This window comes from Meles meles, chromosome 17, assembly GCF_922984935.1.
Source record: "Meles meles chromosome 17, mMelMel3.1 paternal haplotype, whole genome shotgun sequence".
NCBI classification, from domain to species: Eukaryota; Metazoa; Chordata; class Mammalia; order Carnivora; family Mustelidae; genus Meles; species Meles meles.
Window position 1 is genome coordinate 3549669 of NC_060082.1, and position 14244 is coordinate 3563912.

At 42.3% G+C, this 14244-nt stretch overlaps 2 protein-coding genes across 2 annotated transcripts; one reads left to right on the forward strand and one right to left on the reverse strand.

Annotated features, from left to right (window-relative positions):
• The first annotated feature begins 200 nt into the window (after positions 1–200).
• LOC123928239 (olfactory receptor 10R2-like) lies at positions 201–2561 on the forward strand. The gene is made up of 2 exons (XM_045983319.1): positions 201–215; positions 1593–2561. The coding sequence occupies exons 1-2, from the start codon at positions 201–203 to the stop codon at positions 2559–2561; spliced, it is 984 nt and encodes a 327-aa protein (XP_045839275.1).
• A 9839-nt stretch (positions 2562–12400) lies between these two features.
• On the reverse strand, positions 12401–13378 carry LOC123928434 (olfactory receptor 6Y1). The gene has a single exon (XM_045983613.1). The coding sequence runs from the start codon at positions 13376–13378 to the stop codon at positions 12401–12403; it is 978 nt and encodes a 325-aa protein (XP_045839569.1).
• Positions 13379–14244: the final 866 nt, after the last annotated feature.

Sequence of the window (14244 nt, forward strand, 5' to 3'; positions counted from 1 at the left end):
TGAGTTTCCACATTTCGTTCATTCAACTTCCACTGTCGACTGTCACTTGAAATTACTCTCGGGTGACCGTGGTGTGCCAGCAAAGTGTAATAGGAGACAGAAGGGCAAAAGGAATGTCTAACTGAGATGTTTTCCCTTGCAGACTCTCCGCTGTCTTTAGACCTCACTGTGGACATGAATCTACAGTATAAGCCTTAGGGATGGAAGCTGAGGAGGTAAATGAATGACATTGCCCAGAGAAGACCCTGGTCTCTGCTCTCTGAGCCATCAAGAGATGCAGAGAGGGCTGTGAAGAGCCGAGTCACAGATAGAAAAATAGAACCAATATCCTGCTTCCAGCCTTCTCTTAAAAGCAAGGGAACCTACAGAAAAAGCACTCAGAGCTGGCGTGGATGAAAGAGTGTACACCAAAGTATGGGGTCGGCCGTCAGTTGGTCTCTTGAACTGAGCTACCTTAGCTGAGGAATTTCATTTTGCAATCTACATGGTGTTTTTATTGTCTTCGGTTATTTGGTTGTTTGGGATGTTCATTTATTACTTTATTAAATTCAAACTTGATTTTAATTGAGTTGAGGGGGAGGGATCTGCCCATCCTTTAGTGGGGAAAAATTGCAGGTGCTGGATCCCTCAAGATAAGGTGTGTCTGACACAGCAGTGAGCTCTGTTGGAAATCCAGGAAAAAGGTGCAGAGATGTAGCAGCTCATCCTCAGGAAAAGTCTGATGCGTCGGACAGATTTCTGTCTTGAGTTTAAAACTATAATTATAGCAGAACTCTAAATCGGGTTTCTCTTCCTGGCAGAGTGGTATGCAGGTGGTAAAACCAATGACCAGCCTGACCCTGAGAACCTGAGCTCCTTCTAGAGCCCCTTCAGGGCGCTAAGGCTCCTTCCAACTCCCCTTTCTTCAGTGGGTCAAACAGGTTGTGGGATCGGATCAAAAGATAAACTGACATCAGCACATTATTATTATCGTCACTGAAAACAGGCACAGATAAGAGTTGGGTTCGATGTTGGTTCAGTGAGTTTGTGAAAATAAAATTATAGGGCTAAAAAGCAAATCCTAGGTGGAAATACGCTTCAGGCACATCCAAAAGAAAACAGAAGAGCTAGCCTCCACCTCCTGAAGATTAAACAATATTGGGAGCAGAAGCTGACAGCTAACAGTCTGCAGTGTGCCTATGCTGTGCTAAGTCCTCTAACTTCCGTAAGGAACCGGGGAGAGAGATGCTCTTAGCATCTTTATGCTACAGATGGGAACACGGAGGCACAGAAGGCTACACAGATGAAAAACGGCAGAGTTGGGTTGTCAAACGGGAGCACTTCAGACATCTCCATCCCTAATTGCTATTTGAGATAGGCAGTGTGAAAAAATTACTTTGACGTAAGCATTATAAGAGAGGCAGAAATGTCGCTGGAAACAGGTGTACTCCGAGTTTTGAAACAGCTCCATAAACTGACACGATGGATGGGCCATTTAGTGGCAGCATCTGCCTTTCCTCTTCTATTTGTTGTTCCTCCATCTTAGTGGGATGTACTACCTGCACCTTTCAGGGTAAATAAACAGTCTGTTCCTTCATTCCTGTTCTCTGTAGGTCAATCTTGGGGACCGAGTCAACCAAGCTAACTTCTCCTCAGTCATAGAGTTCGTGTTGCTGGGGTTCTCCAACCTTGGAGAAATCCAGCTCATCCTCTTTGCTGTGTTTCTGTGCTTGTATCTGATTATTCTGAGTGGGAACCTCACCATTGTCACTGTTATACACCTGGATCGCAGCCTCCATGTACCTATGTACTTCTTCCTGGGGATCCTCTCCGTCTCCGAGACATGCTACACCTTTGTCATCCTGCCCAAGATGCTCCTAAATCTGTTGTCTCTGCTCAGAACAATCTCATTCATGAACTGTGCCATTCAGATGTTTTTCTTCCTTGGTTTTGCTGTCACTAATTGCATGTTGCTGGGGGTCATGGGTTATGACCGTTACGCTGCTATCTGCCATCCACTTCGGTACCCTATCCTAATGAGCTGGCAGGTATGTGGACAGCTGGCAGCCACCTGTGCTGTGATTGGCTTTTTGTTCTCACTGACAGGCTCATTCTTAGTCTTTGAACTCCCTTTTTGTGGTCCCAATAAAATCAACCACTACTTCTGTGACATTTCCCCAGTTATCCAGCTTGCCTGTACAGAAACCTACATCAATGAGCTGGTCATCTTCGCTGGTGGAGTCCTAGCACTCATGGTCCCCCTGACTTTCATTTGCATATCTTATGGCTTCATTGTCCGTACCATTCTGAAGATCCCATCCACCGATGGCAAGCGGAAAGCCTTCTCCACCTGTGCGTCCCACCTCACTGTGGTCATTGTCCACTATGGCTGTGCCTCCTCTGTCTACCTTCGACCCTCAACCAAGTTCTCATCTAACAAAGATAGGCTTGTGACAGTGACCTACACAGTTGTGACTCCATTGTTGAACCCAATGGTGTATAGCCTCAGGAACAAAGATGTCCAGATGGCCATAAGAAAAGTGATTGCCAGAGGAAGGTTTTATCCTAAAGCTCTGTGGTGAGAGTACTTGGCATCTATGAAAACCTCCTTTCTGAGGATGTAACAATAATTATTCAGCTGGTCACCTTTCATTTACATAGCATGGGAGAGCCTCACAGTGCAAGCTTCCCCAGGGTATTATTTTGATAAGCATTGTGGAGTGTAGCTGTGAATTCGAGCTGATTGTTAATCAGATACAAGTCTCAAACGCCTTTAAACTTGCACAAGTAAGTATTTTGATTTCTCAGAATCAGAAACAGGCATCCTTGGATGCCTAGACCGAGTTCATTCCATTTCAGGAAGGACAGCACGTTGTGAAAGGTCATTCCGTCTAGAAGGTTCAGCCATCACAACTTCTCAGTGATTTAGAAAAATCTTTGTAGGGTCTTTCACAAAAACCATGGGTAAAATGGAATAAATCTAACTGAAAATTGTTACTACAATCCGGAGCCATCCACACTGGAAAGGATCCAAGGCTATCACTTCTAGTCACTCTCATCACGGAGTCACCTGCAGTAGCCCAGCCTCTGACTGATGGCTAACTAGGGGCCCAGACAATATTAAACGCCCCTAAGTGTTATCAAGTCCCACCTTTGTTTCTCTTCCTCCTTTTGGCCCTAGTTATTACGTCTGGAGATGCATATCTTCTATCTACTATTTCACTTACGCAGTGACAGCTCAAACATTTTAACAGGACGATGCATTGTCCTGTCTCAGCTGACGACTCCTTTAATCATGACAACTCAGAGCCCACAGACCCCTCAAAATCCTGGTTATCAGTCTCTTCATTATTTTCAAGATATTTCCCATTTTGTTAAGAGTATTCTTCAAATGGGTCACCAGGAAATGGGGGCCATATTCCAGGTGACAGGATAGTCATCTGCCTTGTGCTGGGAGTCAATTCTATGTTAATACACCTTAGGGATTTTTGTTTTTTCATATTTTTTAAAGATTTTATTTAATTATTTGACAGACAGAGATCACAAGTAGGCAGAGAGGCAGGCAGAGAGAGAGAGAGGGGAGGAAGCAGGTTCCCTGCTGAGCAGAGAGCCCCATGCAGGGCTTGATCCCAGGACTCTGGGATCATGACCTGGGCCGAAGGCAGAGGCTTTAACACACTGAGCCACCCAGGCGCCCCTGTTTTTTCATTTTTTTTTCTCTCCCATTTCTTGTTAATTCTGTCACAGGCGTGCTCTTCCCTAACTCCTATGTCCCTTAGGGCTACAGGATTTTATGTTGTATATCCCCAGTCCTATCTTTACGAAGCCTATTTTGGTTAGTTTAGTTGAGTTGTGTTATTCTCTAAGACAATCTCATATCTGGTATTTTTTCCCCTTAAATCTCTGCCTTTAGCTTGTGCCTAGACCATCCAGCTCTTTTCATACTTTACTTATAACCTCGAGGCTAGTGGTCATCTCTCTTACAACTGCATTCTGTTCTTTCCAGAACTGGAGGCTACACGGTACATATATTGTGCAGAAACACAATTAACAGTGGCTGCACGGAATCCCATGTTGATTTATGCTCAGTGGCAAGTAGCACTGTGCTAGATAGACGGGCCTGCCAAAGCACTCGTTCTGACGGTGCACGTGCTCAGAGGCTTCCCACCCTCATCTTGGGTGCTCCACAAAACAGAGTCACTTTCTCCGTCTCCGGAAGGTTCCATTTAGGGGCACTCACACTTTGACTTCGGCTCCATGGAAATCACAGAATACGTGCTCTTCTCCAGCAACTGTGAGTTCTAAAAAGAAATAGTTCCTCCCTTTCACAAACTCCTCTGGGAAGGGACGTCAGATTGGTGGGCAAGAAGACGAGATGCTCTGGGACGCGGTAGGGACTCCCTGGGCGGCCATGGGGCTCCCGCAGTCTTCCAGTAGTCTGATGACAGAAGCAGGAGCCTGAGGGAAACTGGGCATGGCTTTCTGAAGTACCATCAGAAAATCTTTTGAGGGGCTTGAAAAGGTCCCTCTACTGTCACAGAGACCAGTGCCACAGTCCTACTCCCTGTCCAGTCCCCCACGTCCCCACCTCATACCCCTTACAAGGCACGGTGGTGGTAACGATGCCCCATAACAGTTACGCTATTTGTAACCACTCTTAAAGCTCAAGGTCTACGCTTTATTGAGGGCTTCCCTTCCTTCTTCCTTTTTACAAAACCCCACTGTGATGAAATTAAGTGGGCAGAAAAGGTGCAGAGCGTAAGGTTTCCGGATCCAGAGATGATCCTGAGAAGGCAGCCTCACCCCTACAAGACTCTCCTGGCTCATCACACTATTTTTCCTGACTCTACAGTCAGAACCTCTAGCCAGCCCACCTGCCTACTCTCCTCAGTTTCACTTGTCTTTTTTTTTTTTTTAAGATTTTATTATTTATTTGACAGAGAGAGAGAGAACACAAGTAGGCAGAGAGGCAGGCGGGGGGGAAAAGCAGGCTCTCCGCTGAGCAGAGAGCCCGATGTGGGGAGCGATCCCACTGGGATCGTGACCCAAGCCGAAGGCAGAGGCTTTAACCCACTGAGCCACCCAGGCCCCCCACTTGTCCCTTTTAAATGTTTGTTTATGTAAGAAAAAAGAGGGAAGTGTTGTATGGCAACACCTGAACCTTAAAAACCCAGAGATCTAACTTCTCCACCACTCCCTTTGAAGTGAATGCTGCTGGAGAAAATTCTGTAATAAATCTGATTATTACAATAAGCTGACAATCAACATCTAAAATGTAAATTTTTTATATTTTTTTTCCTGGAAAATATCAGCCTATTCTTTGCTGAAGCTGCTGCACATAGGCTCCCTTCTACATAAAACACTAACCAACTGCTCCCTTCCACAGCCCTCTCCCTCAGTCCTTCCAAACACAGTGGCACTCCAGGACCCTGCGTCCTTCTTTAGGGGAAACTCCAGGGAGTGAACTGAAAAGCCCTGTTCCTCTTGTCACAGCCTTTACACATGTACCTGCCCCACAATTATTCCTGTATCTTCTTCCACCCGTGTTGTAGCACAAGCGTCCCCTTCAGTGTTCTCAAATACACTTCCTTCTCACCTGCCCTGCATCCTGTCCTTTCTCTGCTACTGATGCTCCCCGAACCCTCTCTAAGGAATCGGGCCTCCCCCCTTCCTGGCCATCAGGGGTTGACATTGCCTGAACAGACACGAAGCAGGCCTGTGTCTAGGTGTTATCAGACTCTGGGCTTACGCCAGATCACACACACCCTCTCGAAGCGGGTGTGCGAGAAGCCGCAGCCGAGCTCCAAGGAACCAGACAACCGATGCCAGAGGTCGCCCCATGGCCCCTTGATCGGTGACAGGCAGAAGCTGCCGGCTGGAGGCTGGGAAAGGAGGGGAGGGAGCGATTGCTGATGCCCGCGGGATCACCTAGTGCACCAGCTCCAAACTCCAGCCCTGACTTACTCTTTCCTCACCCATTTACCAAGCACCTGCCGAATGGGGAGATGCGGGGGTGAAGGGACCAGGGCCCCGGTTTCCAGCTCACTCCGTGCGCTCCCTCCCGCAGAATCCTCTGGGGAGGAGCTCGCGGTTCTAGTTCATGACATAAAGGTGCTCAGAGCTACCGTCCTACACATTGTAAGTGATGCTCCCCTCCTTTCCTTCAGCGCCCCTTCCTACACTTTTAAAAAATATTTTATTTACTCATTTGAGAGAGAGAGAGAGCACAAGCAGAGGGAGAAGCAGGCTCCACGCTGCGCAGGGAGCCCCACGTGGGACTCGATTCCAGGACCCTGCGGTCATGACCTGAGCTGAGGGCAGACGCTTAATGGACTGAGCCACTCAGGCCTCCTTTTCTACACATTTTTAAATTAAAAAAATAAATAAATAAAATATATATATATACACACAAACACACCAACATCCTCAAATTTTATTATCATTTATTTATAGTAAGCACTGGGTGTGGTGCATAAACAATGAATCTTGGAACACTGAAAAAGTTAAATTAAATTTAAAAAAAAATCATTGCCAGGGAGCCTGGGTGGCTCAGTGGATTAAGCCGCTGCCTTCAGCTCAGGTCATGATCCCAGGGTCCTGGGATTGAGCCCCGCATCAGGCTCTCTGCTCAGCGAGGAGCCTGCTTCCTCCTCTCTCTCTGCCTGCCTCTCGGCCTCCTTGTGATCTCTGTCTGTCAAATAAATAAATAAAATCTTTAGAAAAATAAAATAAAATAAAAAAATTAAAATTAAAAATTAAAAAATCATTGCCAAGAAAAAAAAAATAAAATATATATACTAATGTCCTCAAATTTTATTATCATTTATTTATAGTATTAAATAATATGTTTATAATATGTTATTCATTTTTAAATACAACTGTTAATCAATAAATATATTAATAATTAATGTTTATTGTATTAAATAATATACATGTTATATTATGTGTAGTATATGTGTATATATAATGTATGCATATTACATATGTAGTTATATATTATGTATCATTATGTGTTATATATAATGTATGAAATATGTTATATATGTATATCATACATATATTATTTAATAATAAATATGTATTATGTTTATTTATGTATTTACATTATATTTATTATAAATATGTATATATTTATATCCTTATATTATAATAATTAGTATATATTATATTATATCATATTTACAAATATACAAATAACAAATATATATTTATTGATAATTTTTTTAATTTTTAAGTTGCCTTGAGAACTTAATGAATATTAAAAAGATAAGTAATGACTCTTGCTCTAATCAAGATGAGTTTATGGAAATTGGAGTTGAACTCTCATCTTAAAAAATTAAATTCTGGGAAAAGTGAACATTTTCCAGACATCGTACAACAGGCAGCATGAGGCCCCCGAGAGAAGAGACAGCACAGACCCATAACACTCTCATCATCACAGAGAGTTGCCCTAAAACAAACACCTATAAGGCAAAAGTGAAATAAAAATGGAGTTTCTCAAAACGGAATCTACTCAATTAATTTCTTTCTTTTTTTTTTTTTTTTACATTTATTTGACAGAGACAGATCACAAGTAGATAGGGAGGCAGGCAGAGAGAGAGAGAGAGGGAAGCAGGCTCCCTGCTGAGCAGAGAGCCCCACGTGGGACTTGATCCCAGGACCCCGAGATCATGACCCGAGCCGAAGGCAGCGGCTTAACCCACTGAGCCACCCAGGCGCCCCTCAATTAATTTCAAAAGGCAGTAAATATAAGATTGAAATTTAAGACCAGAGATTATTCAATTGGATAAAAAAAAAATCTACTTATATACAGTCTCTAAGGTGCCTACTTTAATCATGAACCACAAGTCCCAAAGATGGGAAAAATAAGTGCCATGACCCCAATGACCATGACCCCCAAATTGAATCCTAGCTGTAGTGACTGTATTAATATCAACTAACACTAATTTTAGAACAAGTGACATTCCTTGAGATAAACGGTGTAATTTCAGAATAGTAAAGGGTTCAATTCATCAAAAGAACATAAAAATCCTAATGTATATGTATACAATCATAAAAATTGAAAATTCATTAAGAAAAACACTGATAACAAAGAAATCTGCCATTATAGTTGAGGTGTTCAACACTTTAGTCTCAGTAACTTTGAGAACAAAGATACCTTAAATAAGGTTGTAAAAGGACAAAGAGGGCACCTGGGTGGCTCAGTGGGTTGGGCCTCTGCCTTCCACTTGGGTCATGATCTCAGGGTCCTGGGATTGAGCCCCACATTGGGCTTTCAGTTCAACGGGGAGACTGCTTCACCCTTTCTCTGCCTGCCTCTCTGCCTACTTGTGATCTCTCTCTCTGTCAAATAAATAAATAAAATATTTAAAAAAATAAATAAAAAACTAAAAGGACAAAGATATACTGTATTGGTTAACTATAAAATATATAAGGATATAATATAATCAACATAAAGATACAATAAAAATATATAAGATTTTAGCAATACTGTTAACCAATATGATCAAACTGATATTTACTGAATGTTTCACCCCAAAACTGAATACACATTCTTTTCAAGTATACAAGGAATACTTACCGTGATAGACCACATGCATGGCCATAAACAAGTCTCAGAATATTTTGTAAGATTTAATTAATATGTAAGGATATATTCTCTGGTTACAATTAAGTTAAAACTAAAAAATGTTGATACAGAGACCTCTACAACATACCAACCAGATTATTAGCATTTAAATTACATACTTCTAAACATTTGACAGGCCAAAGGGAGGGGAGTCACAAAAGAAATTAGAATTATTTTAAACTAAATAAAATGAAAACATGACATTGCAAAATTATTTGGAGGCAGCTAGAACAGGGTTTATGGGGAAATTTATATTAAATGCTTATAATACAAAAGAAGACATCCAAATCTATAAGCTAAACTTCTGTCTTAAGAAACAAGAAAAAAGGGGCACCTGGGTGGCTCAGTGGGTTAAGCCTCTGCCTTTGACCCAGGTCATGATCTCAGGGTCAGACTCTCTGCTCAGCAGGGAGCCGGCTTCCCCCTCTCTCTCTGCCTACTGCTCTGCCTACTTGTGATTTCTTTCTCTGTCAAATAAATGAAATCTTAAAAAAAACAAGAAAAATGAACAAATTACAGTAATTCAAGCAGTAGAATATTATAGATGTTTTCACACAATAAAATAGTAAAGAGAATATCAGTAGAAAAACCAATAAAATCAAGGTAATTTTATTGGAAAAGATCAATAAAAATGATAAATCTCTAGGAAGACTGATCAAGATAGAAAAGACACAGATTATCAATGTTAAGCAATAAGCAAGAGCTATCTTACATATACTGTAGACATTTAAAGAAACATCATGAACAACTTTATGCTAATAAATTTGACAAATTAAATGCATATGACTTCTAAGACAAAGTTTCAAAGCTCACTCAAGAATAAACCAAAAAAGAATGAAGTAGTGTATGGTGACTAAGATAACATAATAATAATAATAATAAAGAAGAAGGAGAAACCAATAACCTGAATATTTCTATATCTGTTAAAAATGTAAGTTTTATAGTTAAAAACTTTCCACCTCTAAGTGTCCAGGTTAGTTCAGCGGTGAAATTTAACCAAATATTTAAGGGGAAAGTGGTATCGATTCTACACGCTCTTTCTTACAGACTGAATGTTTGTGGTCCCGTAAACTCCTGTGTTGAAGCCTCAGCCCCCCACGTGACTGTATCTGGAGATCCCGCCTTTATGCAGGTCAGTAAGGCTGAAGGTGGTTATGTTCTCTCTCCATCCTGTGAGCCACAGGAGAAGGAGCCCACCTGGGAGCCAGGATGTGTCTTCATCAGGAACTGAACTGGCCGGGACTGGATCTGGGACTTCAAGCCTCCAAAACTATGAAAGATAAATGACTCTTCAAAACACCCTTTTAAGAAAATGAAAGGTCAACCACCACGTGGGAGAATGTAGTAGCAAGACATATATCTGACAAAAAATTGCATCAGAGTATAAGAAGAATTCTAAGCGTTTTTGAAAGAGTATAAGAAGAATTCTTAAAGGTCATAGATAACAATAAGACAAAAAACCTAGTTTAAAACTTGGGGGAAATATCCGATCAGACACTTGCACAAAGAAGTTTTCAAAATTGCAAGTAAGAACATGAAAATGGGCTCAACATCAGGGCAATGCCAGTTTCAGCCCACGTGAGACCCTCATCTACCCTACCAATTGGCCACAAGGGATGTTTGACGTTACTAACCATCGATAAGGTTATGGACAGCTGGAGTTCTCATACATTGCTTGTAGGAACGTGAAATAATTGAGCTCTGGGAAAGCTGACAATCTTTTTATAAACTTGCGCAAAAATTTATCCTACTACGGGGTAACAATACCATAACTGTCCTCATCTCCTGGAGAGAAATTATAGTCTATAGTCACCACAAAACATATTTTAAACAGGCACAGTAGCTTTATTGACAACAGCTCCAAACCAGAAACAGCCGAAATGCCCATCAGCAGGTACGGAGAAACACAAACTGTGATGTCCATGAAGTGGAGCAGCACTCAGCAATTCCAGGTAACCCACACACGCAACAGCATGAAGGGGCGTCAGTGCATCTGCGGGCTTGTAGCTGGGAGGGGTCAGCAGTGGGACCAGATGCCTGACTTTAGTCCTTCTGTGGGGCCTCATTTTCTACATGGCCGGGTGCTCTCCCTGGGCCGCCGTGAGGGGCTTTCATGGGTGGGTGGGGCTGGCAACAGTGTCCCCGGACCTAGAGGATACGCCACTCCATGAAAAAAATCCAGACCGAGAGAGGCAGATGGCATACAATTTCACTTGTATGTGGAACTTAAACAAACAAAACAATAAAACAAAACCAACCCATCAACAAAGAAAGAGACCAGCAAAAATAGACTCTTAAATGCAGAGAACAAAGTGGTGGGTGCCAGAGGGGAGGTGGGGGTGGGGGCTGGGGGACACAGATAACGGGGATTAAGAGTCCACTTATCATGGTGAGTACTAAGAAATGTATAGAGCTGTTGAATGTGGGTTCCTGGGTGACTCCATGGGTTAAGCCTCTGCCTTCAGCTCAGGTCATGATTCCAGCGTCCTGGGATCCAGCCCCGCATCGGGCTCTCTGCTCAGCAGGGAGCCTGCTTCCTCCTCTCTCTCTGCCTGCCTCTCTGCCTACTTGTGATCTCTTTCTCTGTCAAATAAATAAATAAAATCTTAAAAAAAAAACCTGTTGAATAATTATATTGTACACCTGAAACTGATGATACTGCATGTTAATTATACTTCAATTAAAAAAAATTTAAGAACCCTAAAGGCATTATAACAAATGAGCCTGATACAGTAGATTATAGATTGTATGATTCCATGTATACGAATTTCTAAAAAAGGCAAAGCTAAAGGGACAAAAAGCATGTCAGTTGCCAGTGGTATGTCTAGTGGTATGAGTAAGAGACTTAGTGAGAAAAGGCACAAAGAAACACAAAGTGTTCTGTGTAGTGATTGCTGTTGTTTGACAACTATATACTTTTCCAAAATTTAGTCCACTTTAAAAAGGTGAAATTTATTGAATGGAATTATACTTTACAAATCTGATTTTAAAAAGGCTGACTGCAATATAAGAAGTAAAAAGTAATTACTAATAAAATCTACAGTAAACAGACATAGAAAATCTTCTTTTTAATGCTTAATATTTTGAAAACACACGGTATGCATTCTAAAATTTACCAAGGTTTTCACAAAGCTTGGACCACTCATTGGCTTTGAACTTTTGAATCCACAAATGATAAGATGATGACTTTATTTGGATGAACACAAGCCAGTGTCTCTAGGAAAACAGAGGGATGGGAGGAAGTGGGGAGGGAAGGAGGGAGGCAGGGAGAGAGGGAGCAAATCTCCAAGAATGTAAGAAGGAAGATGGGACAGAATTAGAAGGGAAGAAGAAAAAGAGGTAGAACAGAAAGAAAGAAGGGAGAAAGGGAGGAACAGGAAGGGCCAACATGTCAAAATGTATTTACAATTCCCATTTTCATCTTCTGTGTTCAGACGTGCATTTATTTAATTATCCCTTCTACAAATATGTATTAAACACCTACTATGTGACAGAGCTGAATGCACAGATGACACATTAGTAGACAGACCAATCCATGCTCTTACGGACTCCACATGCTAGTGGAAGAACAAAATATGTCCTCATTTCAAATAATTCTTGGAAAATGTCTAAAACTTGTCTGCTGAGCTAGAAGAGGCTACTTCTTGGGGATCTGGCTCTTCAGCCATGCTCAAGCTTGCACAGACACGCAAACACAGGGGATCGGTGTTGAAGTACTGGAGGCTGGTGGACAAGGTGTGGGGTGTGGAGTCATGGCCTCCTGACTCAGGCCTGAAGGGATTCTGTACGTTTTTAATTACTCAAAGCCACGTCTTCCATGGGCCCACTTCCTTTGCAAAGTATGGTCTCCTTGAGGGCTGCCTTTACTTCACGGTTCCTCAGACAGTAGATGATAGGGTTGAGGAGGGGGACAATGACAGTGTAGAGCACAGACACTGCTTTGTTGGAATCATAGGCATACATGAGCTTGGGGCGGGCGTAGGTGAAGAGGGTTGTGGAATAGAAGAGGATTACAACTGTCAGGTGAGAGGCGCAGGTGGAAAACGCCTTTTGGCGGCCCTGTGCGGAAGGGATCCTGAGGATGGTGCTGAGAATGGAGGCGTAAGATGCCACCACTACACAAAGGGGGATGGCAATGACCATGAGGGCCAAGAAGAAGTCTACTAGCTCCGCCTGTGAGGAGTCCTCACAGCAGACATTGAGGAGTGGAGAAATATCACAAAAGTAGTGATTGATGTGGGGTGTGCCACAGTAGTAGAGTCGGGCTATGAACACCATCTTAATCATGGCAGTCAAGAGCCCACAGAGCCAGCATCCCCCGGCCAATGTACCACACAGCTGGTTGGTCATGATAACTGAGTAGCGTAGTGGATTACAAATGGCTACGTGGCGGTCAAAGGCCATGACGGCAAGGAGGATGTACTCCGTGCAGACAAAGGTCACAAAGAAGTAAAGTTGAGTCATGCAGCCATTGAAGGAGATGGTCTTGTCGTGGCTGAGGAAGTCTACCAGCATCTTGGGGCTGATGACTGTGACATACCACATCTCCAGGAAGGAAAGATTGCTCAGGAAGAAGTACATGGGCTTGTGCAACTTCCCATCACTGCGAATGGCCAGGATAATGAGAGCGTTCTCTAGCAAGGTCAGCAGGTAGGCTGCCAGGAACATGAGGAAGAGCAACATCTGGAAGGCCGGCCGTGTTGGAAATCCCAGAAGAATGAAATGTATGGTTGCTGTACGGTTATCTACTTCCAGAAGCTCGGTGATCATAACTGGCTGGGGGCACAGACAAAATCAGATTTTCCCTTGTCCTGAGCACCAGCCTATGGTTCCTGACATTGACAGAGCCCAGCAAACTCATGGCAATAGAAGTTCTCCTGCCTTTATACCTTTACTTCCTCCTACAGCATGATCAAAACCAAAATTTTGGGCAAAAATGTACTTTAGAGAGATTATATTTTATTTTTTCCCAAATTGAGCCAAGAGTGGTGATTCATCCAAGGTCCCACAGAAGTGAAATTGGAAACCTCTGACTCCAGTTAGTTCTATACCTTCCTAATACATCTCCGTCGGGCATAGGAGGATGGCCTTCATACCACCCCTTCACTGTAAGCAAGAAATCCAATCTACTGCATATGGAAAGGAGGCAGGAGACTCAAGTGTTCATCCCCCAGGCATAATCTGTATGACTCTGGAGAAGTCTTATGGCCCCATTTACCTATAAGGAAAGATTTCTACTGTTTTGTTTTGTTTTGTTTCCTATTTAACAAGGTTGTAGAGCATAAATGAAGCAATATTTGAGCAAACACACAGGGTTAATAGCAAATTTGATATGAATATTCACCAGCTTCCTAGAGAACAAAATCAAATAGATTATTTAAAAGGTAATGTTTTCTTTCATCCAATTCATTGTATGGAGTACTTGATTAGGAGTTTGGAAAGAGTAAATCAAATCCCACTTTTGTCTCACTCCAGCTAAGTGAGCACATGACTTCATTTTCAGAATACTAATTCTTTTATTTTCAAGGTGGATATAATATAATTTCATTACATCTGTAAACATCTAATGAGCTTTGAGGTTTAAATTAAATTCCTATGGAAATTCTTGTGACCTTTCCAGGATGCACTGCTAATTA

Excerpts from the sequence above, each read along its gene's own strand:
- LOC123928434 (XM_045983613.1), bottom strand. The coding sequence starts at position 13,378 with ATGATCACCGAGCTTCTGGAAGTAGATAACCGTACAGCAACCATACAT.